This window comes from Leptonychotes weddellii, chromosome 1, assembly GCF_054177405.1.
Source record: "Leptonychotes weddellii isolate Sample4059 chromosome 1, ASM5417740v2, whole genome shotgun sequence".
Lineage (NCBI taxonomy): Eukaryota > Metazoa > Chordata > Mammalia > Carnivora > Phocidae > Leptonychotes > Leptonychotes weddellii.
This window is the reverse complement of record NC_138369.1, coordinates 11,545,958-11,571,660: the sequence shown is the minus strand read 5'-3', so window position 1 is coordinate 11,571,660 and position 25,703 is coordinate 11,545,958. Positions and strand designations below refer to the sequence as shown.

Below are 25,703 nucleotides of genomic sequence, written 5' to 3'. Positions count from 1 at the left end.
TGTTATTGTAGAACTGTGTATTTCTCCCCTCAGTTTTGTCAATTTTTGCTATATACTCGTTATATCTTCTTACTGTTTCAAATTTTTTTATCAACATAGAACCTCCTTCTTTGTCTCTTGTAACCTTTTTTAGCTGGAAGTCTATTTTGTCTGATGCTAGTATGGCCATCCCAGCTCGCTCTTGGTTACTGTTTGCATGGAGTATATTTTTCTGTCCTTTCACTTTCAACTTGTTTGTGACTTTGTATCGAAAGTGAGTCTCTTATAGACAGCATATAGATGGATCCTGTTCTCTCCCTTAATTTAAAGTACTTGGAACCATTCTTGTCAAAGAAAGCTCAGGAAATGCATGATGATAAGCACCGTGATTACCACAGTCAGTTTTGCACAATCCGCTCCAACATCCGCCTCCTTGACAGCGTGTAGTCTCATTTCTCCTTTTCTACCACAAACCCACCAGGTTGGGGAGTCTGTTGTCCTCCCGTTCTGCAGGTGAGAATGGGTGACTGAGAGAGGCTGTCTCATGGCCTCTGGCTCACTGCCCTCCACACAGCCTGCACTGCAGGCAGAACCCTCTCCACCGCCCTTGCCCCTGGACACACAAGTACATAGAGGAGTCATATGTGCCCTGGCGCTGACACCTACATTTCTTTTGCAAAGATGGGCGGAGAGGGAAGGCAGCTGACCTAAGTCATGTGGCTGGCCTGTTGGCCTTGTCCGTCCAGCTCTGAGGGTGGTCTTCCAGTCCAAGGAGAAAAGCTAGTGAAGATTGTCCTACTCCCTGGGGTTCTAGATAGCATTTCTCCCCAGGATTGAGGGTGTCTCAGGTCGGATTGCCATCAAGTGTCAAACTCTGGTGCCCACTGAAATGGAGGGTGCTCGGTGGTGGGTGCTGTTCTGATGTGTGTGCGCCATGATTCTGAACCCACTCCCCGAGGCCTGGCCCCAGCTCCCCGCTGGCGAGGAAGCCTCCACTGTGGTCTAGCGTGCAGGCACAGGCTCCAAAGGCTCACATCCAGGGTTAAGTCCCACTGGTCCGTGTCCCTGGGGGAGTGTGAGCAGCCCCCACCTCCTTGCTTGCTGGAAAAGTGGTCCGAGGAGAAGGACAGTGGGCGCGCTCCAGGCACACAGCGGGCTGCTCCGACCTTGGCTCCCTTGCCCAGTTCCCAGGGCTCCCACACAGACCTTCTAGGAGATACTGGGGTATAAGCATGGGCTCAAGGAGCACTTGTGGGTGGTTCTTACAGGCGAGGCCCCAACCCTGGTGCACTGGGAGGACCTGGCTCTTTGCACATGCCAGAAGGGCCTCTGTACCCGCGTTTGCCCAACTTCTCCCTCAGGAAGCTACCGCCTGAGGGGTGGTGGTTTCCGCCACCCAGATGGGGCCGTCACAGCATCTTCATGTGCATTAGTGTTGCTGGCTCCAGCCAAGCTCCGAAGCTGATGCCAAATTAAATGTCAGTTGCTTTGAGGATGGTCGGCTGCCTCCCCGGAAGGAGCTAACAGCCACAGAGCTGAGTCTTATGCCAGACTCTGAACCCTTGTGCGTCTACGCTGGGTGTCTGTTCCCTGCAGGGCTTATTTCCAAGAGTCGGTGTGTGAATGCGCGCACACACACACACACACACACGCACATGCTATCTCCACTCTTATGTCTGCCTTTGCAAAGTCCTCGTCTTATCACCCATCAGACACGTGACCTTGAGCGAAGCCCTGGATCTCTAAGTTCTGATGTTGGCGTCTGCAACGTGGGGGTATAGAGTCTGCCTGGAGGTCACGTGAGGATGGAACTGGGTGCTTGTGATAGAGCCCAGTGAGGCCCCCGCGGTCACCCCATGACACGGGATACCAGCTGCTGTAATGTGAAGGCTCTGTCATGTGTGCTGGGTGCCTCAGATGTCATCAGTGCCTGGACACTGTGCCACATGGAAGAGCAGGTCTGGACCCATGCATCCATTGTTGACCAGCCTGTGTTTTGTTTCCAGTTCAGGACCTCAAGGGGCTTGGCTATGAGAAAGGGAAGCCCGTAGGTCTGGTGGGTGTCACGGAGCTGTCAGATGCCCAGAAGAAGCAGCTGAAGGAGCAACAGGAGGTAAGTCTGGGGCCGAGCAGGCAGGCTTCAAAGGGGCTGGTGGAGTATCGTCCCCCACCTCATCTCATGCTTCAGTGGTTGTGTCGCGTTCTTTCTGAGCCTCCCTGTGCTGGGTGGATCCCACAGTCAGGGGAGAGGTCCTTGGGCAGCAGGCCCCTGTCAGCCGCATTCCACCTCCCAAGGGCCCTCCCCAGCCTGCGTTGGACCCAGAGCTGAGGCCTTCTCACACTGGCTGGGCAGCCCCTGAGGCTGGTGCTCTACAGCTACTCCCCAACACGCTTGTGGGCTCTTCCTGACTAGGGAGTCTCCATTTTTAAGTTTTCCTTCCAGTGTTCCCCAGCAGCCAGTACAGGACAGGCCTGGCTAGCACTGGCGGCCCTGAACGATGTGACAAATGCTCAGTTGGTATTGGGCTGTGATTGGGGTGAGGGCTGGCTTGGTCTCTCTGCTTCTTTCCTGGGAGGACTACAGGCACCTGTCTGTTGGTCCTTGGGGACACTCAACCCCAGTCACCTTCTCCAGGCTGGCAGCCCCATCACCTCACCTTCAACCCTTCTGTGGTCAGGGGCCTGCGGTGTCCTCCTTTGGTGTCCACAGCAAGGGTGCCCAGGATGTGCTGGGTTCCAGGCCAGACTGGGTGAGGCAGAGAGGGGTCCTCCCTGCTCACATGGGGATTCAAGGAACCCAGGGCATGCCCTGACACCAGACCTTGTGTCTTCTTGAGCACTTGCTCCGGGCCCTGTTCATGTGCCTGCCCCGGGGAGGACAGAAAGCAGGAAGGGTGAGGGCACCTGACATACGCAGGGAAGGCGAAGGGACTGGCCTCCTGCACGTGTGCTCCCTGGCACTGCTCACTGGTGTGTGCGGCCCGCAGATGCAGCAGATGTATGACATGATCATGCAGCACAAGCGTGCGATGCAGGACATGCAGCTATTGTGGGAGAAGGCCCTGCAGCAGCACCAGCACGGCTACGACAGTGACGAGGAGGTGGACAGTGAGCTGGGCACCTGGGAACACCAGCTGCGGCGCATGGAGATGGACAAGACTCGGGGTGCGCCGAGGAGCACCTTGCGGGTGGGGTGAGGGACAGGATACCTGGGTGAGGCCATGCCCTAGGCACCGCAGGCTCAGGAGGCCCCACTCACCTGCTCAGGAAGGCACCTGGAGGCACCACCTGGGGTATTAAGCCGCCTGCACGACGTGTACGGCCTGGAGCAAGAGACTCAGCTTCTCTGTCTCCGTTTCCTCAGTGGGAAAAAGTAGTTCTCTAAGCGTTTGTGGCTGTTTGAACATGGCACTTAGCAGGGCTGCTTGGAGGAGCAGGGTTTGGGTCGGGGCCTCAACCAGCTGCCTCATTCCCCTACGACCCAAAGTCCCTGCACCCTGCCCAAGACTCATACCTGTGCCGGGGGGCCACCTGGCCCGCTCTCCGCCCTCTTCCTTTCTCTCACTTTCCCCCCCGCTTCTCTGGGCAGAGTGGGCCGAGCAGCTGACAAAGATGGGCCGTGGCAAGCACTTTATCGGAGACTTCCTGCCACCAGATGAGCTGGAGAAGTTCATGGAAACCTTTAAGGCCCTGAAGGTGAGCTGGGAGGGTCCCCGGGCACCAGCTCTTGTTGTGGGCTGGCCGGCAGGCAGGCAGCCACGCCGGTGGCCCAGCGCCTCCTGTTAGCCTCATGAGACAGGCGCCTGAGGCAGCCTCGGGGGCCCCCCTTCATTCACAGGGGGAGCTGGGCCCTCTTGCCTCGGGAGGCATCTGTTGATGATAGACACCGTCTGTGGAGGGAATTAGCAGAAAGCAGCCCAGCTGCCGCTTTAGAAACATTTCCCAGGGCTTCAGGGAAATTCTGCTTTCAGTGGAAAAAATTAAGTGCAGTTTACAGGCAAAGCGTTTCTCAGGCAGAAGCCCCCATGGACTGGGTTCTCCAGAACAAGAATTCACATTCCTGCCATGCTGTCATCATGCTTCTGAGGAGAGAGAGCTGACGGGGCACATCCCATGTCATCTTTTGGGGGATTTTTGTAAAACTGCTTTGTACCGCATAACCTCATCAATAAGGCGGTCACCTTATTGACCCCATCTTTTTAGCATTCTGTGTAACGAATTGCCCTCAGAACCTAGGACTTTTCTTTACTGATGAACCATTAATCTTTCCCATGGTGGGTGAAGCCTGTGTGACCCGTCACCTTGCCCTCGTTGACTTTGCCACCAGGCAGCTTGGTACAGAGCCTACCCTGGGGACCCTGAAAAGGAGCATCTTGGTCTGTTCTTAAGGAATCTGATCTGGTACAGAGGCTGCAGATGGGCAGATGGTCCCAGCGGCCAGTCAGGCCATTGGTGGTGGGAAGGGGTGGTATTCAGGCCAGAGCCAGGACCCGGGACAGTTGCAGCCCTGGTGGATGACAGCCACCTCCTTGCCCTGCAGGAGGGCCGAGAGCCTGACTACTCAGAGTACAAGGAGTTCAAGCTGACAGTGGAGAACATCGGCTACCAGATGCTGATGAAAATGGGCTGGAAGGAGGGCGACGGGCTGGGCTCAGAGGGCCAGGGCATCAAGAACCCAGTCAACAAGTGAGTGTATGCGCCCCCTGCCACTCCTCCTGCTGGCATCCGCCCGGCCCCCTGCTCACTTGGCCCTGTCACCCCCCCTGCAGAGGCACCACCACAGTAGATGGAGCAGGCTTTGGCATCGACCGGCCAGCTGAGCTCTCCAAGGAGGATGATGAGTATGAGGCCTTCCGCAAGAGGATGATGCTGGCCTACCGCTTCCGGCCCAACCCCCTGGTGCGTGTGTTCCCAGCGCCCCATATGGCTCCTGGCTGGGCTGCCCAGAATCTCAGCAGGGGGGTGGCAGTGCTGGTAACAGAGCTGTCTCTCCTTCCCCAGTCCAGCTAAGCCAGGTCTCACTAGCAACTCCCCATCTCTCCACCTGCCCTCCCCTCTGTGAGCTTAGCTGTCCCTGGAACATTCTGGGCAGGAGGAACCACTGTGTTTAGCATTGACCCCCTCCCCTTTTTCTTTTTTGCCTCTCACAGAACAACCCCAGACGGCCTTACTACTGAGTATTCTGGAAAAACGCACAATTGTATTTTCCAACCGACTGACCTTCCCTGGACTGTGGAATGTTCTGGCCTGCATTTCTGCCTGCCCTTCCCGTTGTCTCAAGTGTCATGCCGTGTATTAAAGTTCCAGTGCTTGCCTACCAGGGCAGCCTGGTTTTGCCATCACCAGAAACCGCTCTGTTTCCATAGCAGCGGGGCTGGGCTGGGCAGATGGGGCTGGGATGCTGCTGGGAAAGCTCCCTGGTGCCTGAGAAATAGGAGAGAACCATCTAGAAATCTATGGGGCCCCTCACCATCAGCCTGGGTTAGAGTTGAGGGGAGGATCCACAGATCCTCTGAGAGAGACTGGTGGCTGACCAGCCAAGACCTGGCTTCACCTGGACCAGGGGCATCAGGGACCTCCCAGTGTAGCACTGTGCTGCAGGAGTTAGGTTGGAAGGGGTCCCCAGACAGGGCCCAGCCCTCTTCAGATCTGTGGGGCAGGTGGACCCAGGGCACACCTGTGCCAGTCACCTCACCAGCAGGTGGCGTTGACGGCCCCTCCCCGAAGCTTATCTGTGACAGTTGCAGCCCAGGCTATCCCAGTAGCCAGTGGGGTGGACACGGAGTCCCTGGGCCTTGTGCCTTTAGGGGACAACTCTGTGGACAGATGCAGCATGCCAAGTGCTCCCTACATCTCCAGAGCCTGCACCTCATATTTGTGCCAAGACTACCTGGGGATCTCATTCAGTTGCAGCTGCTGAGTGAGCAGCTTGGGTGGGATCCTAGGAATCCAAGAGCCTTGCTTAAAGTATGGCTTGGAGCCCTGAGGGATCCCCACAACCCACCCATCTGCCCACACATGTGCCTAGTGGGTCCTGCTCAACCCCTGTGGGCTCAGGGGCTTAAAGACTCCAGCTGGAGTTAGGCTTCTGGGCCAGCCTGCATTCTCGTAGTCATTTAGTAAACAGCACCAACTGTGTGAACTGGATGGATAGGCTCTGCCCCCTGGCAGCCAGTCTGTTGTGTACATGGTGGTGAACCTGAGACTGATAAATGCAAAGAGGAACTGGGTGCTGTCTTGGCGGCAGCCTGGGGAGTGTCTCAGTATGGGGGAGGAGGGCATCCAGGGACTGGGAGTCTCAGCACAAGAGCCCAGGCAGGGATGACATATACCACCCTGTCTCCCTTCCATAGACACTGTGCCCAGGGCAGGGCCAGGGGTGACATTCCCATGTGTGGAGGCTGCCCAGTGGTCCCAGGTCTTGAGCACAAGAGTAGCTCTGGGCAGCCAGAGGTTCCAATGATAGGGATCCTAGGCCTTGGTCCCAGGCACCTCGCCATCCAGGTCAAGGTCACCCTTCAATTAAATTAGTGACCTGGAGGCTCTCCAGACTTAGCCCATGGACTTTACCCCCAGGCAAGTGGAAAGGTGGAAGAGAATGGGCCCCAAATTCGGTGTGCATGCACATGCACATCCCAGACACAGATGCAAGGCCAGGTTGCTAGACAGCTGGATCAGACACCCCTGGCCTTGGAGGAGGAGGAGTGGGGCTGGGGTGGCAGAGAGGGCTACCTGGAGGAGGGGACATTGGGATCTGCTTTAAGGGCTGAGGAAATACTAGAGGGTCCATCTTGCAGACAGGAAAGAGGCCTGGGGGGTGTTGGCACCGCTAGAGTTTGGAAAAGTCAAGAAATGAGACTGGAGCCTCAGGTCAGCCCAGAGGAACCTGAACTTAACCCATGGGCAATGGACAACTGGGAGGGAGGCTAGGAGGGAGGCTGTCAGGTCGGTGGCCAGAAGATCATCTTGTCACCCAGGCTCAGAGATGGGACCCAGGTGGCACAAGGCCAAGGGGCTGCATGGAAAAAGGGTGAGGGTTAGAATCTTCCCCACACACAGACTGTGGGCCTCCCCAAAGGCACCTGCTCACTGTTTTCCAGCAGCCACAAGTAACACATGGGCGAGAGTCCAAGGTGGGTTGGAGACGGTTGCCTCCTAAATCTCTCCCTACCCTACTATAGTCCCCTCCCTGGTGCAGCCCCCCCCCCACGCCATGCCCTTTGCATTTTCCCCTGAACCAAGCCCGGCCTCCTGCAGGCTGTTCAGAATACTCCCTCAGCTATCCCCTCTGAGCCCCCCCACCACACCCCAACCCCAGGCCTGAGCTATTCTCCTTGCCAGAAACACTGTTCTAAACTCACCAAACTAGCAATCCATGCCTAATCTAAGCCCACCCTTTGGACTCCCTCCCTTTGACACCACCCACTGAGCAGGGACACAGCCTCAGCTGCCCACGAGGTGCCCAGGCTACATGGAAGGAACACAGCACACGGAGTCCTTCAAGGGACCCGCCCAACCCATGACCTTGGCTGCCTGCCTTGAGATGATCCCCAGACCCAGTCAAAGCTTTACACCCGGACACGTGTTTAAATGTGTGTGGCCACTGTGTGAACGAACACTCAAATCCAAGGGCCCTGAAGGCAACTCCTTGTGTCCAAGCGACTGAGGTTCCTCCATTGGCGCAGAATGCCGCCAATGCCCCTTTGATCCTAGGGGGAAGGTCTAGGGAATGTGGAATTAAAAAGGGTCCCCTTCAGGGTCGAGGTAGGTACACCGGTGGCTTAGGACGGAGAAAGCAGAAGTCAGAAGGAGGCCTGGAGAACAAATTCCCTTAGAATGAAGCTGCTGGCCCAGGGCCTCCAGGTTGCAGTCCCGGGCCTCACGAGCGGAAGCGTCCGGAGACATGGTGTTCTAGCTTTGAATAGTGAAGCTGAGGCTGGGCGGCGTAGAGAACCGCGCTGAGTCCGGTGACGGTGAAGCCGGGGGAGGGGTGGGGGAAGGGACCGCTTCAAGGGGGAGGGGCCTCAGAGGCTCCCCGGGAGCGCGCTGGACGGTCAAGGTAAGGCGTCCAGACCAGGGCGCAGCGGCGGGCGACCTTTGCGCAGGGCGGGGCGGGGCGGGGCCGGGTCCCCGGCACCCTCCCCCCACCCCAGACGCGCGGCCGCGGAGGTGCCGAGCGCCCTGGAGGCCGCGCCGGGACCGAGCCGGGGTCCGGGCGCCGCTACTATGGACATCCCGCCGCTGGCCGGCAAGATCGCGGCTCTGTCGCTCGGCGCCCTCCCCTTGTCCTATGCGCTCAACCACGTCTCGGCGCTCTCGCAGTGCGTGAGGGGAGAGGCCAGGGCGCCCACCGGGAAGGGGGCGGGCTGCGGGGCCGCGCTGGCGGTGGCGGGGAGAGAGGATGCGCGGGCGGCGAGCCTGGCTCCCCCGAGCCCCGAGTCCCTGCGCAGCTCCTGCCAGGAAGAAGGGACCTAGGCCAGAACTACCCCCTGCCCCATCCAACCTGAAGTCCCCTCTCCGCCGGCCAGGAGGCTGTGTGGTGAGGGTGGGGGCGCTCCTGGGACGTTTAGGGCTTGAGGAGAAAGGAGGCTGAGAAGCAGAGCCTCCCCACAGGGCAGAGTTTTGGAGGGTTTCTGGGGTTTCCCAGGGATGTGCCCAGCTCCAAAGTTACCAAAGGTCAAAGTATTGGCCCAGATAATGGCCTGATGACCCAGCTCCTGACACACTCGGACACGCGTTCTATTCCAACAACCCTAGCAGATGGCCCCTCCATTGCCTCTCTCAGGCCTGAGACTTTCTCCTGTTAAGGTTTGGCCCACCTGTCTTTAGCCTCAGTTTCGCCTACATGCTGTGACTTCCCTTGTCTCCTAAACTAAACCCCAGCCCTGTGGATCCTGCCACTGGAGTACCAGGCATATGCAAGCCCCTTACACTCCCAAACCTAGCTCAACTCAAGACATGGGCTACAGGGAGTATTGCCTGTGGGGTTGTCTCCTTGGGTACAAATTCCTGGCTCCATCCCCCTGGATGAATGAGTCAGGTTGCTTCTGGGAGCCTGAGTTTCTTCAGTGTGTAATGAACATAATCCTCGACCTCGTCCCATAGTTAGAGTTAAGGATTACAAATTGTGTGCAAAGACTTGTGTGGTCTTATCTGATTACTATAATTGTCATTGTTGGTCAGATGGGGCCAGGATGGGGATCTTAGGTGTCAGAGAGGTCCATGAGAAGGTAGGAGCCTGGAGAAAGTGTAGAGGAGTCTGGAAACCTGGATAGCTTTCCCAACCACCCACTCTGCCCACCTGTGTTGGAGGCTTCCAACCTGATTTCTTTTTCTTATCTATGCAACTGGTTGACCTGTCTTATCTGGTTGATGGGGTAGATCAGGGCAGGAGTGGGGTGGAGTTGATAGAAGCATTTGGACTTCAGCTAGGAGGAGTCAGGAGTTTCGGAAAGTGAGGTGTAGTGCTGAGCACTAGAGACCTGGCAGGGGCTTGGGAGCTGGGTCTGACCACAGAGTGGCTTGGTGATGTTGAATGACTGACAGCAAATTGAGTTAAACACATATCAGCAAGTGACGGGATGGATTGTATAGTCAGAAAGAGTTGACTGATGCCCCCTCTGTACTTGGCCTAAATTGGGCAATGATTCTAAGGAGTCAGGGAGGGCTTCCTGGAGGAGGAGCCATGAAAGATAGGCCACGAAAGATGAGTAGGCATTTGCCAAGTGGAAGAGACTTCTGGAAGGAGTTTCCAGGAAGGAGAAACAGCTCAGGCAACAGCCTAGTGATGGGAAAGGGCAGTTGCAGGGAACAAGATTCCTGGATGGACAGACACTTCAGTCTCAACATCTGGAGCATCCTAGAATCTGCTTTTGCCCTCACCAGGGTGGGTGAGGCCTCAGCACTGGGCCTGGCCTCTCTGACTTGTTTTCCCTCTCCACAGCCCCCTGGGGCTGGCATTGATGAGTACCCTGATCCTGGGCCTGCTTTTTGTGGCTATCTACACTTTGTCCCCCGGCGAGATCTACTATGACCCACTCTATGCTGGTGAGTCAGTCGGAGAGAACTGTGTGAGCAGGGGCCTCCTCCATCCCCTTGAAGGGCTCCCATCAGGCTGGAGAACCTCAAAAAGACTGGAGAAACTTCATTGGTTGGGGAACCTCAGAGGGCCTCCCCCGTCAGACCTGGGGCTCCTGAGAGCAGGACTGTATCTTCCCATCAGACTGGGAACCCCTGAAAGACCATACTTCCTCATCACTTTGGGATTTCCTGAGGGCAGGGTCAGTGCCTTCTCAGCCTGAGGCCTCCCAAAGGCAGGGACTGTGCCTCCTCAAGAGGCAGGGCTATGGGTCATGTGACTTGTGGAGTGGCGACTGGGAGCAGTTGGGTGTGGTTCCTTGACTGGACTCTGGTTCCCAGAAGAGTGCCCCCAGGCCCCGCCCACATCCGGGCCATGCCCCGCCCACTTTCCCCTCAGTGTTCGCTGTCTTCGCCTTCACCTCGGTGGTGGACCTCCTTATTGCTCTCCAGGAAGATGGCTACGCGGTGGGCTTCATGGACTTCTTTACCAAGGAGGTATGTAGGGGGCCGCCCGGGATGCCTCCTGCCCTGCTGCCCAGCTGAGCCCTGACCTGCCCCTGCAGGGAGAGCCGTATTTGCGCACTGCACATGGAGTCTTCATCTGCTACTGGGACGGCACGGTTCACTACGTCCTCTACCTGGCCATGGCTGGTGCCATCCACAGAAGGTGCATGGCGGGGGAATGGGGGTGGTGGCACCTGGATCCTGGGAAGGAGATCAAGTTCTCAGGTGGGGTCCCATGCCTGGGTGCAGTCAGCAGTGTCTGTAGGGGAAATCTCTAGGGCTCCAGCCAGGAGTGGCCAGGAGAAGGTTCCAAGGAATGTCACAGGTGTAGGTGGTAGTCAGCTCTCTTCTCTTGTACACCCCTGTGCCTAAGCAACCACTTCTGTCCCTGGACAGATGGTCTGTTCAGTCCCCCATTCATCTCCCTGTTGTCTCTTCTGTCCTGGACAAAACTGGGAGGGACCCAGAGCTGGGGAGCCCCGGGTGGACTCTGGGCCATGGCTAGGGCTTTGAGACTGGGAAACAGGCATCTGTTGGTCACCCCTCCATCCCCCACCCTAGGAAGAGATACCGGAACCTTGGACTGTACTGGCTGGGATCTTTCATTATGAGCATCCTGGTGTTCCTCCCAGGAAACCTCCTTGGTAAGGACTGGACTTTGAAGGATCCCGTCTCCTCAGGCTGGGTTACTGTCCTGTGCCTAGAAGGTTCATAGGTAGATCTTGGGAGGTAGAGGGGAGAGGCAGCCCAGTATGTGGGGGTGGCTGAGCAAGAGGGACACCCAAGATGTATCCAGGAGAAGCAAAGAACAATTGAAATATAGAAGCCATATCCAGAAAATAAATTGAGGCAGGCCAGGCTGAGGAGTCTGGACACCATCTTATGAGCACTGGGGAGCCAGAGGTGCTAAAACTTGAATAAAGACTGCATTTATGAATTACTACTTCCAGCCAGGGATTCTGGTGTGATTCACCTATGGGTCTGGCCAGGCCTGGGTGATCCTCGCTGAGTGACACCACCTCTCTCCTACCATGACAGGTAAATACAGCTCAGAGATCAGACCCGCCTTCTTCCTTGCCATCCCCTATGTGCTAGTCCCATGCTGGGCTGGTATGAGGGTCTTCAACCAGTCCCGGGCACCAACCTGCTGTACCCCCAATGTGGTAAGTGCCTTGCCGCCAGACAGTTCCTTGTGCCAACATGCCCGAATGCCCCTCCTCCCCCCAATTAGAGTTGCTTCTGATCAAAAACATTGCCTCTTTGGAAGGATCTCGTTGGCCTTTAGGAAAGAAGGGAGGAGCCTTTATCGAGTGCCTGTTGGATACCCGACTTCTCACACTGTCTCTCTCCCATGGGGCAGGTACAGGAGGAACAAAGAAAGGGCATCCTGCGACGCCCGGTTGACCTGGCCCTTGTCATATACCTCACCCTCGCTGGGTTCTTCACCCTCTTCCGGGGCCTGGTGAGTCTGCAGTGGCCAGCCTACCTTTCTTCTACCTCCAACCCCCTTTCCTGTCCCCACCAACCATGTTCCTTTCACCAGTGCAAAAAGGCCACTGCCCGCCTGTCTGGTCATCCAGGGAAGTTCTTCATCAAGTCTGATCTGAGTGTTCCATGACAAAGCCCCATTCTCTGTAACCTTCCCACCAAAGTGAAAGAACCAAGCCTCGGGGAGGCCAGAGCAAGGGGTATGGGAGCCGCCTGGGAGGGTGGAGAAGGCTTCTTGTGGGAAGAATGTTTGAGGTGGGTTGTTGGTTTGTCTGTCTGCCCCAGGTGGTGCTTGACTGCCCCACAGATGCCTGCTTTGTCTACATCTATCAGTACGAGCCATACCTACAGGACCCCGTGGCCTATCCGAAGGTGCAGGTGAGAGGGCAGCTGTGAAGAGAGGGCCATATGGTCCTGCATCGGTAGAGGTCTAGCAAGTCCTCTTTGAAGCAGGTAGCAGAAACACAAGTCAATCTGTTGTCCTACCAAAAATGTCTGTCTTCCAAAATGAAGACAGATATGGTCTTCAAGTATGGCTGGATCTAGGAGCTAAGGATAACTCTGTCTCTGGGCTCTGCTTTCTTTGCCTGGACTCCACTCCCAGGTAGTCACTTTGTGGGATTGTGGAGACAGCCTTGGGCAGCAACAGGCCTCCATCTGCCCTACTTAGCCACCCCAGAGGAATGTGAGCAATTATTTCTCCAGAGCTTGAGTACAAATCTCAGGCAGACTCTGATTGGCCCGCGGGCCATCATCACTGAATAACGTGCACATCCTGTTGCTGATCATTATGGCCAGGGGGGCTGGAGTGTTCCAGTTGGCCAGGCCAGGGTCACGTGCCACTTCCGGAGTAACGTGGGTGGGCTCAGTGTGTCTGCAAGTGGTGGCGGCGGTTGGGGGAGGGGCAGATATCGAGGAGCAATGTGCACAGGGTTGGGACGTGCAGAGAGCCGCATCATGGGTGGGTTCTGAGGCTGGCTAGATCCTCCCTGGGGCCTCCACCTCAGGGGGCTCAGGGAGGCCACTGCTGCTCATCCTGTGGGTTGTATGCCCCTCAGATGCTAGTGTACATGTTCTACGTGCTGCCCTTCTTTGGCCTGGCTGCTTATGCCCTCATCTTCCCTGGCTGCTCTTGGCTGCCTGACTGGGCCTTGGTGTTTGCTGGAGCTGTTGGCCAGGTATGGTGGGGTGTGGGGGACGTGCGGTGGGGTCTGTAGGGAAGAAAGTTTCTACCTACCCATCAATTGCTTTTGTGCTTTCCCTGAGCAGGGGGATGCTGAGCCTCTGAGAGGCACCAGCCCCAGCTTGATACCTTAGGATTCCCTAGTCTCGGGGAGAAAGTACCTGACACTAACACTCCCAACCCCATGGGGGGGGGGGTGTGGTCAGAACTGGAGAGAGGGAAGGACAGGGGCTGAGAGCAATTCCAGAAGGGGAAGATTTCCTAGGAGAGTGAGCCTAGGAGCTGGGCTTTGATATATGGGTATGCGTTCTCTAGGCAAGGAAGAGCATTTCAGGAATTGGAAGAGCATAAAGACGCCAAGGGGGATAATGGTTTAGCAGAGCCACAACATGGATAGAGGCAGAGGCAAGAGAATTTGACAGCTAGATGGTGAGGGCTTTGAACTCTGAGCGTGGAAGAGCCATGGAATGTGTCTGAGCTGTAGAGGGCCCAGTCAGAGCTAGGGGGCCTGTTTCAGGGTTCCTGATGGAAAGTGATAAAGCCTGGGCCTAGGCCTGAGCAGTGGAGACCAAGAAGACATCCCCGGGGTAGAATCAACAGGATTTGTGTCAAGTGTCAAGTGCTGCTTGGGGTAGGGAAGAGCAAGAGGAGGAACTGGACCCAGATCAAGGAGATGGGAAACAGGGAGGGCCCAGCAGAGAGTGAAGATGGTTCTGGTTAGACAGCTGGGGAGAGGCTCACAGCCAGATGGAAAAGGACACAGGAAATGTGGGGACAGGGATATTTAGAGGCAGACAGATGGGCTAGAGAAGGGAGACAGGCCAGCAGCCAGTGAGAGGGACAGAGACCCTCTGGGCTCCCTAGGGTGGGATGCTGGTGATGCTGGGACTTGTTCTTTCCTGGCCCCTGACATACATCCTCCCTGTATGGCCACTAGGCACAGTTCTCGCACATGGGTGCCTCCATGCACGTGCGCACGCCCTTCACCTACCGTGTGCCTGATGACGCCTGGGCCTGCTTCTTCGGGTGCAACCTGCTGTATGCGCTGGGTCCCCACCTGCTGGCCTTCCGCTGCCTGTGGCAGCCCGCCTTCTTCCTGCGCCCGCCCCCTGGTCCCCTGGACCACCACAAGAAGGATCACTGAGAGTGCTGGGGACTCCCCAGGACTCTGTTTCCATGCTCAGAGAGCCCTGCTCTGGGAAGGGTGGGCTGGGTCTTTTAGAGGCAGGAAGTACATCTCCAGATGTCTTTGGTCCTGGCTATGGTGGTATCAGGCCAACGCATGGGATGGGACAACTAGGGGCCAGATGTTCCCTTGAGGGCCAGACACGCTCAGCTGTCACGGTACCCCAATCCCACACAGACTGTTCTACTCCAGAATTTACCCATCGTACCCCCATGGATCCTTTATAGTAAAAACAAAACACAAAACACAAAACTTTTGATGCCCAAATACTGCTGCTGCCTGAGTGTTTCGGGATTCAGAGGTGAGGGACCTGCTTCTCAGACCCCATGAGGGCCTGCCCATCACTGCCAGCATGAACATCAGGAACTGGAGGTACTGGCCAGCAGAAGTCTGCCTCTGGTTGGTGTGCACAGCTCCATCTTCCAGATGGGGAAAACTGAGGCTCAGAGAGGTCCAAAGACCGCCTGAGGTCGCGATCAGGAGAGAAAAATCCAAAATCCAAGCTCTGACAATAAATTATAATAACTAATGGCATGGCACAGTTATTAAGCACCTACAATATACCATTACCAAAGGCCAAACTCAAGTGCTACATGCTGGATCTCACCCTATAGTCCAGATGGGGAACAACCTGTAGGTAGTCCTGGTCGGAGGTCACGGCTCCTAGATGCAGCTGAGCTAAAGGACCCAGCGCCAGCCTAGCCCATCCAACCATGGACCCTATAACCCTGCCTCTGCTGTATGGCTGGCTCATATTTTGGGGAAACTGAGGCTGAAGAGGCCGCCAAGGGGTTGGGGAAAGGCATATTTTTTCCTGATTCGATTTTTGAACTTGGGCAAAGGGCCAGGTTTGGGGGTGACTCAGGCCCAGAGTGGGTCTGGGGCTTGATCAGGCTCCCCTGCTCCCTGCTCCTACCAACATTTATTAGGCACCTATTGTGTGTCTAATCACTGGATCTTCACCAAAGAACCAGCACTCCATTTCCTGGAGGTGGAAACAGGCTCAGAGAGACCAAGCGTCTCTTCCAAGGTCCTACAGCAGGTGAGAGAGTCAGATTTGGACCTGTTGCTGCATATTCCCTCTGCAGTGTGTTTGACTGTTGTGGGGCCCCACCCTCAGAGTAAGCACCTTTTGGGTGCCAGAGCCCAGGACGAGACGATGGCCACCAAGTGACAAATGGGAAAACAGATCTGCAGGCCAAAGCCCCTGGCTCACCTTGGGCATCCTAGATGGAAGACTCCGTCAGGCCGCCCCCCCACTCCGCCCTCCATTTTAAAGAGAGTTAAACTGCGGCCCAGAGGTTCCTCTTCCCGCCCAAGATCAGCCAGCAAGATCAGCGACGTGGTCCTGCATTCGCTGTCTAGTGCAGTCCTTCCTCCGCCCGCGCCCCGGTTTCTCCGCGGAGCACGCGTCGCCGCGTTCCCTTTAAAGCTCCTCCCCGCACCCCCAACCGCTTCCCTCCTCCCCTTGCAGGCAGACGCCGGGATTGCGCCGCCCGAAGGGACTTGCCCAGTCCTTCCTGGGTGTGCGGGGAGCGCAGTCCCGGCGCGTAGGGGCCGCTCGGCGGGGGCCGCACGGGCAAGATGGTGAGTGGGTCACGGGCGCGGGTCCCGGTAGGTCCCTCTCTCGGATTGTGTCTCGCTCTGTGTCTGAATCTACGTCCCTCCGTGTTCCTCTTCTCAGTCTCTCCCCGCTCCGTCTCTCCAATCCCTTCCGTCTCTCACCCTCTTGTATCTCTGTTTCTCGAACTCTGCCTCTCCTTTTATATCCCTCTCCGCCTCTCCCCACTTTTCTCTCCCTCTTTTTGTCGTACAGGTCCCTTTTCTTTTCCTCTGAGTCTCCGTCTCTCCCTACCTCCAAGCCCCCTCTTCTCTTTTCCCCTCTTGCTCTCTTTGCTCTCTCCCTTTCAGTCTCTTGTCTCTCTCCATCTTTCCTTACCCTTCTCTGAATCTCTCCCTCTCTATCCCCATCTCTCCCTGCTTTTCTGTCTGTCTCTGTCTCTTTCCCTTTCCTCGCTCTCTCCCCGTGTCTCTACCTCTCTCTGGCTCTACCCCTCGCGCCCCCCCTTCCCCCCGCCGCCCCCACACCCGGGCAGGTTTGCTGCAGTCTCCTGGCGCACGGATAACCTTGCCGCTGCCACTGCTCCAGCTCCTCCCCCTTCCCTCCCAATCCCCGCCTGGGCTGGCCAGAGAAGGGGGCGGAGCTCCGAGCGGCTGGGGTCGGGGTTAGGGGATCTGGCGGGTTGCCCGCGCTGGACTGAGGGCAGGTGAGCCCGGGGGCGTGGGCTTTGCGTAGGAACTAGAGTGTGAAGTCCCGGGAGAATGCGGGGGACAGGGGGTGAGGGCTGGGAGGGTCTGCCAGCTTTCTCCTTGGCAGAGTCCTCTGGGACCCTGGCCGGGGTGGGGGACGTGGGCATGCGAGAAGTCCGCGCCGTGGGGAACGAAGGTCAGGGGGCTAGTCCTCCGACAGGCAAAGCCCAGGAGGCTGGACTGAGCACCCTGTGCCCCCAGGTGTGTGCTCGGGCGGCCCTCGGTCCCGGCGCGCTCTGGGCCGCGGCCTGGGGAGTCCTGCTGCTCACGGCCCCCGCAGGGGCGCAGCGCGGACGCAAGAAGGTCGTGCACGTGCTCGGTGAGTCTGGATAGCCGAAGCGGGTCTTGCCCCGCAGGAGCCGTGGCCGAATGTGATTGCCTGGCTGCAGGGAGGATATAGAGGGTAGGGTATGGAGCGCTCCTGACGGTCATACTTCCCCCCCAACCCCTCCTCCTCTGAGTCCCAGTTCCCTTTCCTGATATCCTTTAACCTTCCGATCCCCTGACCTCGGCCCAAGCCTTCTTCTCACAACACTTCCCTGGGATCCCCTTCCCCCGGTTTCCTATCCCGCCACCTGGGACCTCTTCTGAACCCTGCTTGGCCCTCCCGCAGAGGGTGAGTCGGGCTCGGTGGTGGTGCAGACGGCGCCGGGGCAGGTGGTCAGTCACAGGGGTGGCACCATCGTCTTGCCCTGCCGCTACCACTATGAGGCAGCCGCCCACGACCACGACGGCGTCCGTCTCAAGTGGACTAAGGTGGTGGACCCACTGGCCTTTGCCGACGTCTTCGTGGCGCTGGGCCCCCAGCACCGAGCATTTGGCAGCTACCGTGGGCGTGCGGAGCTGCAGGGCGATGGACCCGGGGATGCCTCCCTGGTTCTCCGAAACGTTACGCTGCAGGATTATGGGCGCTATGAATGCGAGGTCACCAATGAGCTGGAGGATGACACTGGCATGGTCAAGCTGGACCTGGAAGGTAACAGCTTGTGGATGGAATAAAGCATGTGTCTAAGGGAGGAGAGCGGGAAATATTGCAAAGGACAGAAACCAAATCAAGTTGGCCTAAAGGAATTTGAGGCTTGGTAGGGTAGGGTAGTTGTTCTGATTTGAGGCGAATTTGCTCACCAAGAACATTGGCAATGTCTAGAAAGGGGTTGCTGATGGCATCTAGTGGGTAGAGGCCAGGGAGGCTGCAATACATCCTACAATGCACAGGACAGCCCCCCACAGCAAAGAAGGATCCAGTCTAAAATGTCAATAGTAAGGACTTTGGGAAACCCTGGAGGTGAGATCCAGGGAGATCCCCTCACACCATGTCAGGAATTCCTCCCTCAGCTCTCTTTCCCTAAGTGGGCTTTCTTCAGGCAGGTTTCCCCTGATGGAGCCAAAAAGTAGTGCCAGGCTTCCATCCTCCAACTTAGCAGTTAATTTCCTAGCAGTGCGAGCTAGAGTCCCAGAGTTGTCCCTCATTGGCCCAAGTTAAGTCATGTGCCCATCCATGAGCCAATCACTGTGACTGGGAGATGGGATGCTCTGATTGGATGACTGTGGGGCTGAGAGGTGGGGTTTCTACCTGAAGAATTCTCTCCCACCTGGTTTGCCTTCCTCAGCCCATCCGAGAAGATTCTAGGAGAGATTTCAGAATCTGTACCTCCCAACAATAGCAAATAACAATAATAGCAGCAGCTCTCCTTTATTGTCCAAATTAAACAAGTCTCTTGTTTAATTTTCCCTAAAAACTTTGAGGGAGATGCTAGTACCAGCAGATGGGCAACTAGCTCAGAGAGATTAGAACCTTGCTCAGGGTACATGCAAGTGAGTGGCAGAGCTAGGACTCGAGCCTCGGTCTTCAGCCTCTAGGTGTTCTTTCTGGCCCCTGTTTGCTCCTCCCTGCGTCTGCTGAAAGATGCATCTGCACCTCCAGGGTCTGCCCCTCAAACACACACGCAGAATGCTGCTGAGCTGAGCTGACTGTGGGTCCAATGAAGAGCAAGTTTTAAGAACTGAAGGTGGAACAGAAACCAGTGGGAACTGCCCTGGACAATGCTGGGGATCAAAGAGGTCTTTGCCCAGGGTCATACTTTCAGGGGCTCCCTGTGGGGGAGTCAGCACTGGACACAGACATTCCCAGCTCCATCAGCTCAGGGCTTGACCAGAGGGAAGCTCCCAGTGCTGGGGGAATGTCAGAAGCACTAAAGATTGAAGGGAGAAGGGTTGTGGGGGTTTGGTTTTGAAGGATGAATAGGAGTTGAGCAGATGGAAGAAGTGGAAAGTACATAAGCAGAGGTCTCCAGTGGTGGAAAGGGGATGGATATGATTAAGTATCTTAAGAGGGAGAGTCAAGTGAATCCCAAGCTTACGGCAAAGGGATCACAAGGGGTGTGAGCTTGGGAACAGCGTGGTCAGGTCTAAGTCCAGAGTGAGGGATGGAGTGGAAAGTCTAGGTTGAAGAGTCACGCAGCACCCCAGATGTTAGGTGGGTAGGGGAGGGCTGGGATTCCCGAGCTGAACCCCCTACGTACGTCCTCCCAGGAGTTGTCTTCCCTTACCACCCCCGTGGAGGCCGCTACAAGTTGACCTTCACGGAGGCGCAGCGCGCCTGCGCTGAGCAGGACGGCATCCTGGCGTCCGCAGAGCAGCTGCACGCGGCCTGGCGCGACGGCCTGGACTGGTGCAACGCTGGCTGGCTGCGCGACGGCTCCGTGCAGTACCCGGTGAGCCAGCCCCGGGAGCCCTGCGGCGGCCTGGGCGGAGCTGGGAGCGCCGGGACGGGCGGCGGCACCGCCTCCGGGGGTGTGCGCAACTACGGCTTCCGCCACAATGCTGGAGAACGCTACGACGCCTTCTGCTTCACATCCAACCTCCCGGGTGTGTAGGCCCCGCCCCTAGGAAGGAGACCCCGCCCTCCACAGGCTCGGGGTCCGCCCTACCGGTGAGGCCCCGCCCCCAGAGAGCCCTCTCCCGGGTCCCCCTCCCTCTCAATCTCTTTCCCACCCTCTCAGTTTCCTCCTTTTAGCCCGTCTATCCACTCCGGCCCTTGGGGGCCCAGACCAGGATATCCCACTCGCGGACTGCCATGGCGCAGCAACCAAGCGTCGCCGGGCATCAACACTGCCCTGGCCAAGGCTGGGGTCCAGGACTGCAGGGGAGAGGGTGTTCCTGAATCCTCTGGCTGGGGTCCTGGGTTGCAGGCACGTGGGGGTGGGAAGCGTCCTGAATCCCGAGAAGGACAGATCCCGGGAGCGGCCTTAACCACTCTCCCCCACTCCACTGCAGGACGTGTGTTCTTCCTGAAGCCGCTGCGGCCTGTGCCCTTCTCGGGAGCAGCGCGTGCATGCGCGGCGCGCGGCGCGGCCGTCGCCAAGGTGGGACAGCTGTTCGCTGCGTGGAAGCTGCAGCTGCTGGACCGCTGCACCGCGGGCTGGCTGGCCGACGGGAGCGCGCGCTACCCCATCGTGAATCCGCGCGCGCGCTGCGGCGGCCGCCGGCCGGGCGTTCGCAGCCTGGGATTCCCCGACGCCACGCGCCGTCTCTTCGGCGTCTACTGCTACCGTGCACCCGGCGCGCCGGACCCCGCACCCGGCGGCTGGGGCTGGGGCTGGGCCGGAGGCGGCGGCTGGGCCGGAGGCGCGCGCGACCCCGCTGCTTGGGCCCCGCTGCGCGTCTAGGCCCTGGGCGCAGTTGGTTGGGGTGCTTGGCGGCTGGCCGAGTGCTCTGCGGTCTCTTGGAGACAGACCACGTGACTGGAGACTGGTCACGCTCCCTGCGGTGCCCTGCGGGCTGACCAGGCCTCCTGTGGTCTTTGAACACTGGCTGCGCCCCCTGGGGTCCTCACAGACTGGCCAGTTCCCGGAGACTGATCAAGCCTCCACCTCTCCTGGACGGTGGATTTCCCCTCCTCCCTTGACTTTCCCCAGGAGATGGGGCATGCCCCCTGAAGACCCCTGGAGGCCAACAGACCCTGAGGTCTTCTGAAGACTGGCCACTCCTCCCGAGGTTACTTGAAAACAGACAGGACCACCCACCCCGCGGTCTCCTGGAGGCTGGACCCCCAGGATTATCTGGAGATTGGCCTCAGGCCCTCTGCATCTCCCTGGAGACTGAAGACTGATCCCTTATGGTCATCTGGACACTGAACCCTCTTCCCCCTCACATGTAGAGAAACCTCGGAGCTCACCAGGTGATCACGCCCCCGTGCTCACATGGAGTCTGGGCTTCTGTCCTCTCCCCTGTGGAGACCTGGAAATTGGGTATTCCCATTCTTGCCCCTTTCGCTGCGAATCCCTTGAAGTTTGCAGACTAACAGGCCATGTTCCCAGGTCATTCTGAACAGCCCCGCCCCTCCTTTCAGGGGAGACCAGCCTTGTCTGTCACCACTTAAACAGAATGACATGCCCCAGCTGGCTCGCATGACTGGTGGCCATGCCCCTCCCCTCAGGTATCTCTTTGGAGGGAGAAAATCCGCTCCCACCCGATGGACGGCCTCTTTCCTGTCTGTCACCAAAGAGACCATCCCTTGGGCCCAGGGATCCATAGGATCCATGTCACTCACTTGGAGACAAACTGTCCCACGTCCCATTGTTACCAAGGCGACCAGCCCAACTTCTACCTGTAACCTAGTCGCACAGCCCTTCCCTCATCAGTCACACCCAGGAAGATAGTGCCTTCCTCCTCCAGCTGTAACCATGGATACCACACGTTTCCCATCTCGCCTCCGGGACACCAGAGAGCTACAACTCTACTTCTGGATGTCCCCATTCTTACCAACAGCCATGAAGACCACCTTCCCCACCCCAAACTGTCTGGAGAGTGACCCAACATTCAGCTCTCCAGCTCTCACCGTGGGAACAGGCTGCCCCTTTCCCCAGTGCACCCCAGCTCCTTGCCACCCTCCAAACTCTGCCTCCAAGCTGCTAAAACCCCATAGCTGTTGCCATGGAGACCAAACTCTGGTGTCTGAGGTAACAGAACACCTTTCCCCGTAGGCTTTCCCAGGTCAGCAGGGCCCCTGCCCCACCGAACTATCATCATAGAGATTGTCAGCATCGTCCCCATGACAACCAACTCCCAGCTCTCAGGAACTTCTTACCGTGGGCTAGAACTGCACCCCTTTGGGCTTCATGTCTGCCCCTTAACCAGATAGGCCCAGCCCCGGGCAGCATCCCCAGATATGGCTGGACTTCTGGAGCTGCTGGACACCCTTCGTTTGCACGCTAACACGCTAACTATATGCCAGACAACAGTGCACGAGACCCTTGCAACCCCCAGGTGTTTGCATTGCTGCCGTACAGATGAGCAAACTAACTCTGGCAGCCCTGGCCCTCTATGCCATGCAAGCACTGGGCTCCTGCCTTCCCTTCTAGACCACATCTCCATTATCACGGAGCTCCTCTCCCCTCTAACTGCCCCCCTCCCCACATTTCACTCCTTAGAGATCCAGGAGAGATGGAATGTTTTTAAGCTTCAAAATCCACAGTGAGCTCCAGGTTCTAAAGTGCAATTTGTGCTAAGAAGTCAGGACCCAGCCAGACGCCCCCCACCCCCAGTGTTGAGAGCCAGTTCAGGAGAGATGGTCCATGAACAAAGCCACTCCAGCTATGGGAGACCTCAGCTCCAAGGTCTTCCATGGAGTAGGACAGTGTGCCCTCCTGGACACCCCCCCCCCCATTGTCACATCCATCTTGAGGAAACCCATCTGTGAGTTTTGGAATCAGGTGGGTTCAGGTTCGAATTCTGCCTCTGTGACCCAAGTGACAAACCCCCTGAGCCTGTTTCCTCCTCTGTACCAGAGCTGTTCTGAGGTCCCAGTGAGTGCAAAGCATACAGCAGGGACTCAATAAAAAACGTGTGGGGTTTTTTTTGGATGAATGAGAAAATGAGACAGCCAGTGGGTAATTGCTTCATAAATGCACTTTGGTGGACAAAATGTTTCCCAGCTGGGGGCGGGGGGAGGTATGGTGATGATTTGGTTGGGAAGCATCCCCCCTCATTCCTCAGGAGCATCCTCACTCCCCAATTTCTCCCCCTCTGCCTTCCCCCATTCTGCCTTCACTCTCTTCCTTGCATCATCCCCCATGTGTCTGGCCCTTTTCAGCCCTGTCCTGATTGGGTCGTTGACACATGCAGTGATTCCTATCAATCCCCCAGGCACAAAGTGTGGAAAACTGGATGGAAAATTCTTGCACCAGGAAGGCAGATTGCAATTTTCCGTGGTGCGGAGGTGGAGTTGGGGTGGGGGTGGGGGGATCGTGGACGGAGAAACATTGAAAGTTTCTGGGATACAAGCAAAGGGAGAAGAGAAAAACATGTAAAAGTGATCAGGCTGTAGACGTGAGATAGTCGATGTTACCGCTCATCCTTCAATACCAGATGTGACAGAGCTCCTAGAGACTCAAACCACTCATCTGAAGGCAGGGCCCAGCCCCTTGGTTAGACTGCCTTGGACCCCAGCTGGGCCTTCATTTCCTTGAATAGGGGAATGGTAGGGGCATATTTCCAGGGATGAGTGCATAGGATTTTCTTTCACCCCGCCTTTTCCCTGCTGGCATCCTCTCTCCCTTCCGTGGTTCCAGTTTCCTAGTTTTTCTCATGAATATGTAACTTTTTAACCACCACTCGTACAATGAGAGTCAGAGGGGCTGACACCACCCCCTTCCAGTTCAGCCAATGAATGCTGTGGCACACCTCCTGGGAAACCCTGATTGGTTCAGGGAGGGATAGGGAAGCGGGTGGACCGTGTGACTGAGCGCCTGGGATTTTGGAGAACCAATTGGGCCAAGGGAACCTTCTTTCTGCTGGAGTCGCTTCATTGTTGGAGTGGAGGTCTCCAGGGACCACCTGAAGGAGAGCTAAGGGATGGCAACCGGGATAGAACCCTTCCTGACGCCAGATATTCCGAAAAATCGCTCTTTCCCATCCTACACCACCCACTTCACTGTCCGGAAACATCCAAAGTTTCTTACAAGTCCTTCCAGAGATGTTTTATGTTCATTCAAGCAAACATGCATATATATTTCCCCCCTTTTTACACAAATGGCATTTACACAGCTCACACTGTTGTAGCATATCTATCTAGTTCCAAGACATTTTTATCATCCCCAAAGGAAATACCATACCCATTAAGCAAATGCACCCCATTCTTCCCTTTCCCCTCCCCTCTGCCCTGGCAACTGCTCATCTGCTTTCTGTCTCTATAGATCTGCGTATTCTTGATGTTTCATATAAATAGAATAATATAGGGGCACCTGGGTGGCTCAGTCGTTTGGGTTTTTTGTTTTTGTTTGTTTTGTTTTGTTTTTGACTCTTGATTCCCGCTCTGGTTGTGTTTTCAGGTGGTGGTATGGAACCCTCCATTGGCTCCAACCTGGGCGTGGAGCCTGCTTGAGATTCTCTCTCTCCCTCTCCCTCTGCCTCTCCTCCCTGTTCGCTCTCACGCTCAATAAATAAATAAATAAATAAATAAATAAATAAATAAATGGAATCTTATAATATGTGCCATTTTGTGTCTGTCTGGCTTCTTTCACTCAGCATAATGTTTTTGAGGTTCATCCATGTTGTGACATGTATCAAGACTTTATTCCTTTTTATGGCTGAATAATATTCTGTGGTATGTATATACCACATTTTGTTTATTCATTCATCAGTTAATGGACATCTGGGGTTTTCCACCTTTTGGTGATTGTGAATAATGCTGTTATGAACATTCATGTGCCATGTTTACTTTTAAAGTCACTCTTCTTTTACTTAATACTGTATTTTTGAGATAGTATCAATCACCATATAAAGATCCCCCACCCCCACATTCTTTTGAACGTTGGCAGAGTATTCATTGTTTGGATGCACCATAGTTTTTGTAGCCCATCTCCTAATGGCAGATGTTTAGATACCCCTATTTTGCTGTTAATAATAAGTTCTCACATCACCTCACACAAGTGCAAGTATGATATCAAGAGTTGTTTAATCAAGGAGTTAAACTGGCCATTTTGATAGTGATCTCTACCTCTTCTTAGAGGTGGGGCCAATTTATACCCCACCAGTAATAGATGTACCTGCCTCTTTCCACACATCCTAATCAGCATCGTGTGTTACCACTTTTTATTTTAGCCAACCTGATAGGTTAAAAAAAAAAAGGTATCTCATTGTGGTTGTCACTTGCAATTCTCTTATTATGTGTGAGGCTGAACAAACATCCTCCACTTTGACCTTAGGTGCAGGTGGGTGAGGAAGTCATAAATCATTCGCAGTTTGGGTATGTTGTCATCATTGATCAATGCAAGTCCCCTCTCTTGTTAAATTTATTCGATTCTCTTTTTAAATATGCTCTTTGTTCATCCTGGTGTCCTTGCAAAATGTGTATTATTTTGTTGAGTATATGTTGTAGTTTAAGAGCATCTGTATTTCCTTTTCTGTCAACTTTTTATTCATAGACTTTGCTTATTTGGCTATTGGATTATCAGTCTTTTTTCCCCATTAGTTTGTAGGAGCTCTTTATGTATTAAGACAAGTCCTCTCTCTCTCATTTGAAAAATTGTTCCCAAGCCTGGCATTTACCTTTTGACCTTGTTTATATTTTTTGTTTTGCTTTGCTTTTTGTTTTGTTTTTGCCATTATTTCTTTTTAAATAAAGCCTAAACTCCTCACTACAGCCTCTATGGCCATGAGTGGTCCATCCTCTGCGTCTCTGACCTCATTTCCTTCCACTCTCTACCTCTATCACTCTGCTCCAGCCACTACAGATTCCTTGCTGTTTCTCAAATAAAGCACATCCTTTCTGCAAGAGGATATTTGCCTTTGCTCTTCCCTCTGCCTGCAATTGTCTTCTTTTCTTCCTCTTCTCATCTAGTTAACACTACTCCTCCTTTAGATTCCATCTACCTCCTCAAGGAAGGCTTCCTTGACCACCTCCCAGGGGCCATGTCTGTCTTGTTCACCATTATCTCTCCAGCACCCAACACAGTACACGGCTCATAACAG

The 25,703-nt window shown here is 55.7% G+C and overlaps 3 protein-coding genes across 5 annotated transcripts in view; all 3 read left to right on the top strand.

Moving 5' to 3' along the window:
* The window catches only part of SUGP1 (SURP and G-patch domain containing 1), a 31,997-nt gene extending 26,669 nt beyond the window's left edge, over positions 1–5,328 (top strand). The window contains exons 9-14 of the mRNA XM_081816166.1: positions 1,986–2,092; positions 2,967–3,144; positions 3,569–3,675; positions 4,520–4,665; positions 4,749–4,878; positions 5,130–5,328. Of these exons, the coding sequence (XP_081672292.1) occupies positions 1,986–2,092; positions 2,967–3,144; positions 3,569–3,675; positions 4,520–4,665; positions 4,749–4,878; positions 5,130–5,156 (695 nt within the window). The 3' untranslated portion in view covers positions 5,157–5,328. The remainder of the gene's footprint in view (positions 1–1,985; positions 2,093–2,966; positions 3,145–3,568; positions 3,676–4,519; positions 4,666–4,748; positions 4,879–5,129) is intronic.
* Positions 5,329–7,654: 2,326 nt separating this feature from the next.
* On the top strand, positions 7,655–14,949 carry TM6SF2 (transmembrane 6 superfamily member 2). 2 transcript variants are annotated; one of them, XM_031040479.2, is made up of 10 exons: positions 7,655–7,743; positions 9,923–10,026; positions 10,457–10,554; positions 10,623–10,726; positions 11,125–11,207; positions 11,602–11,726; positions 11,924–12,025; positions 12,337–12,429; positions 13,110–13,229; positions 14,172–14,949. In XM_031040479.2, the coding sequence occupies exons 2-10, from the start codon at positions 9,942–9,944 to the stop codon at positions 14,376–14,378; spliced, it is 1,017 nt and encodes a 338-aa protein (XP_030896339.1). In that variant the 5' UTR covers positions 7,655–7,743; positions 9,923–9,941; the 3' UTR covers positions 14,379–14,949. The 2 variants fall into 2 exon arrangements, with proteins under 2 accessions (XP_030896339.1, XP_006744634.1); XM_006744571.3 differs by lacking the exon at positions 7,655–7,743 and adding an exon at positions 8,144–8,300.
* Positions 14,950–15,169: 220 nt separating this feature from the next.
* On the top strand, positions 15,170–24,206 carry HAPLN4 (hyaluronan and proteoglycan link protein 4). Of its 2 annotated transcripts, XR_004079185.2 has the most exons (6): positions 15,170–16,007; positions 16,932–17,049; positions 17,344–17,706; positions 19,263–19,598; positions 20,007–20,910; positions 24,062–24,206. XR_004079185.2 is itself a non-coding variant. In XM_006744572.3 (5 exons), exons 1-5 carry the CDS (start codon positions 16,005–16,007, stop codon positions 20,396–20,398), a joined length of 1,212 nt encoding a protein of 403 aa, XP_006744635.1. In that variant the 5' UTR covers positions 15,170–16,004; the 3' UTR covers positions 20,399–22,606. The 2 variants fall into 2 exon arrangements, 1 of the variants encoding a protein (XP_006744635.1); XM_006744572.3 differs by lacking the exon at positions 24,062–24,206 and having other exon boundaries at positions 20,007–22,606.
* Positions 24,207–25,703: the final 1,497 nt, after the last annotated feature.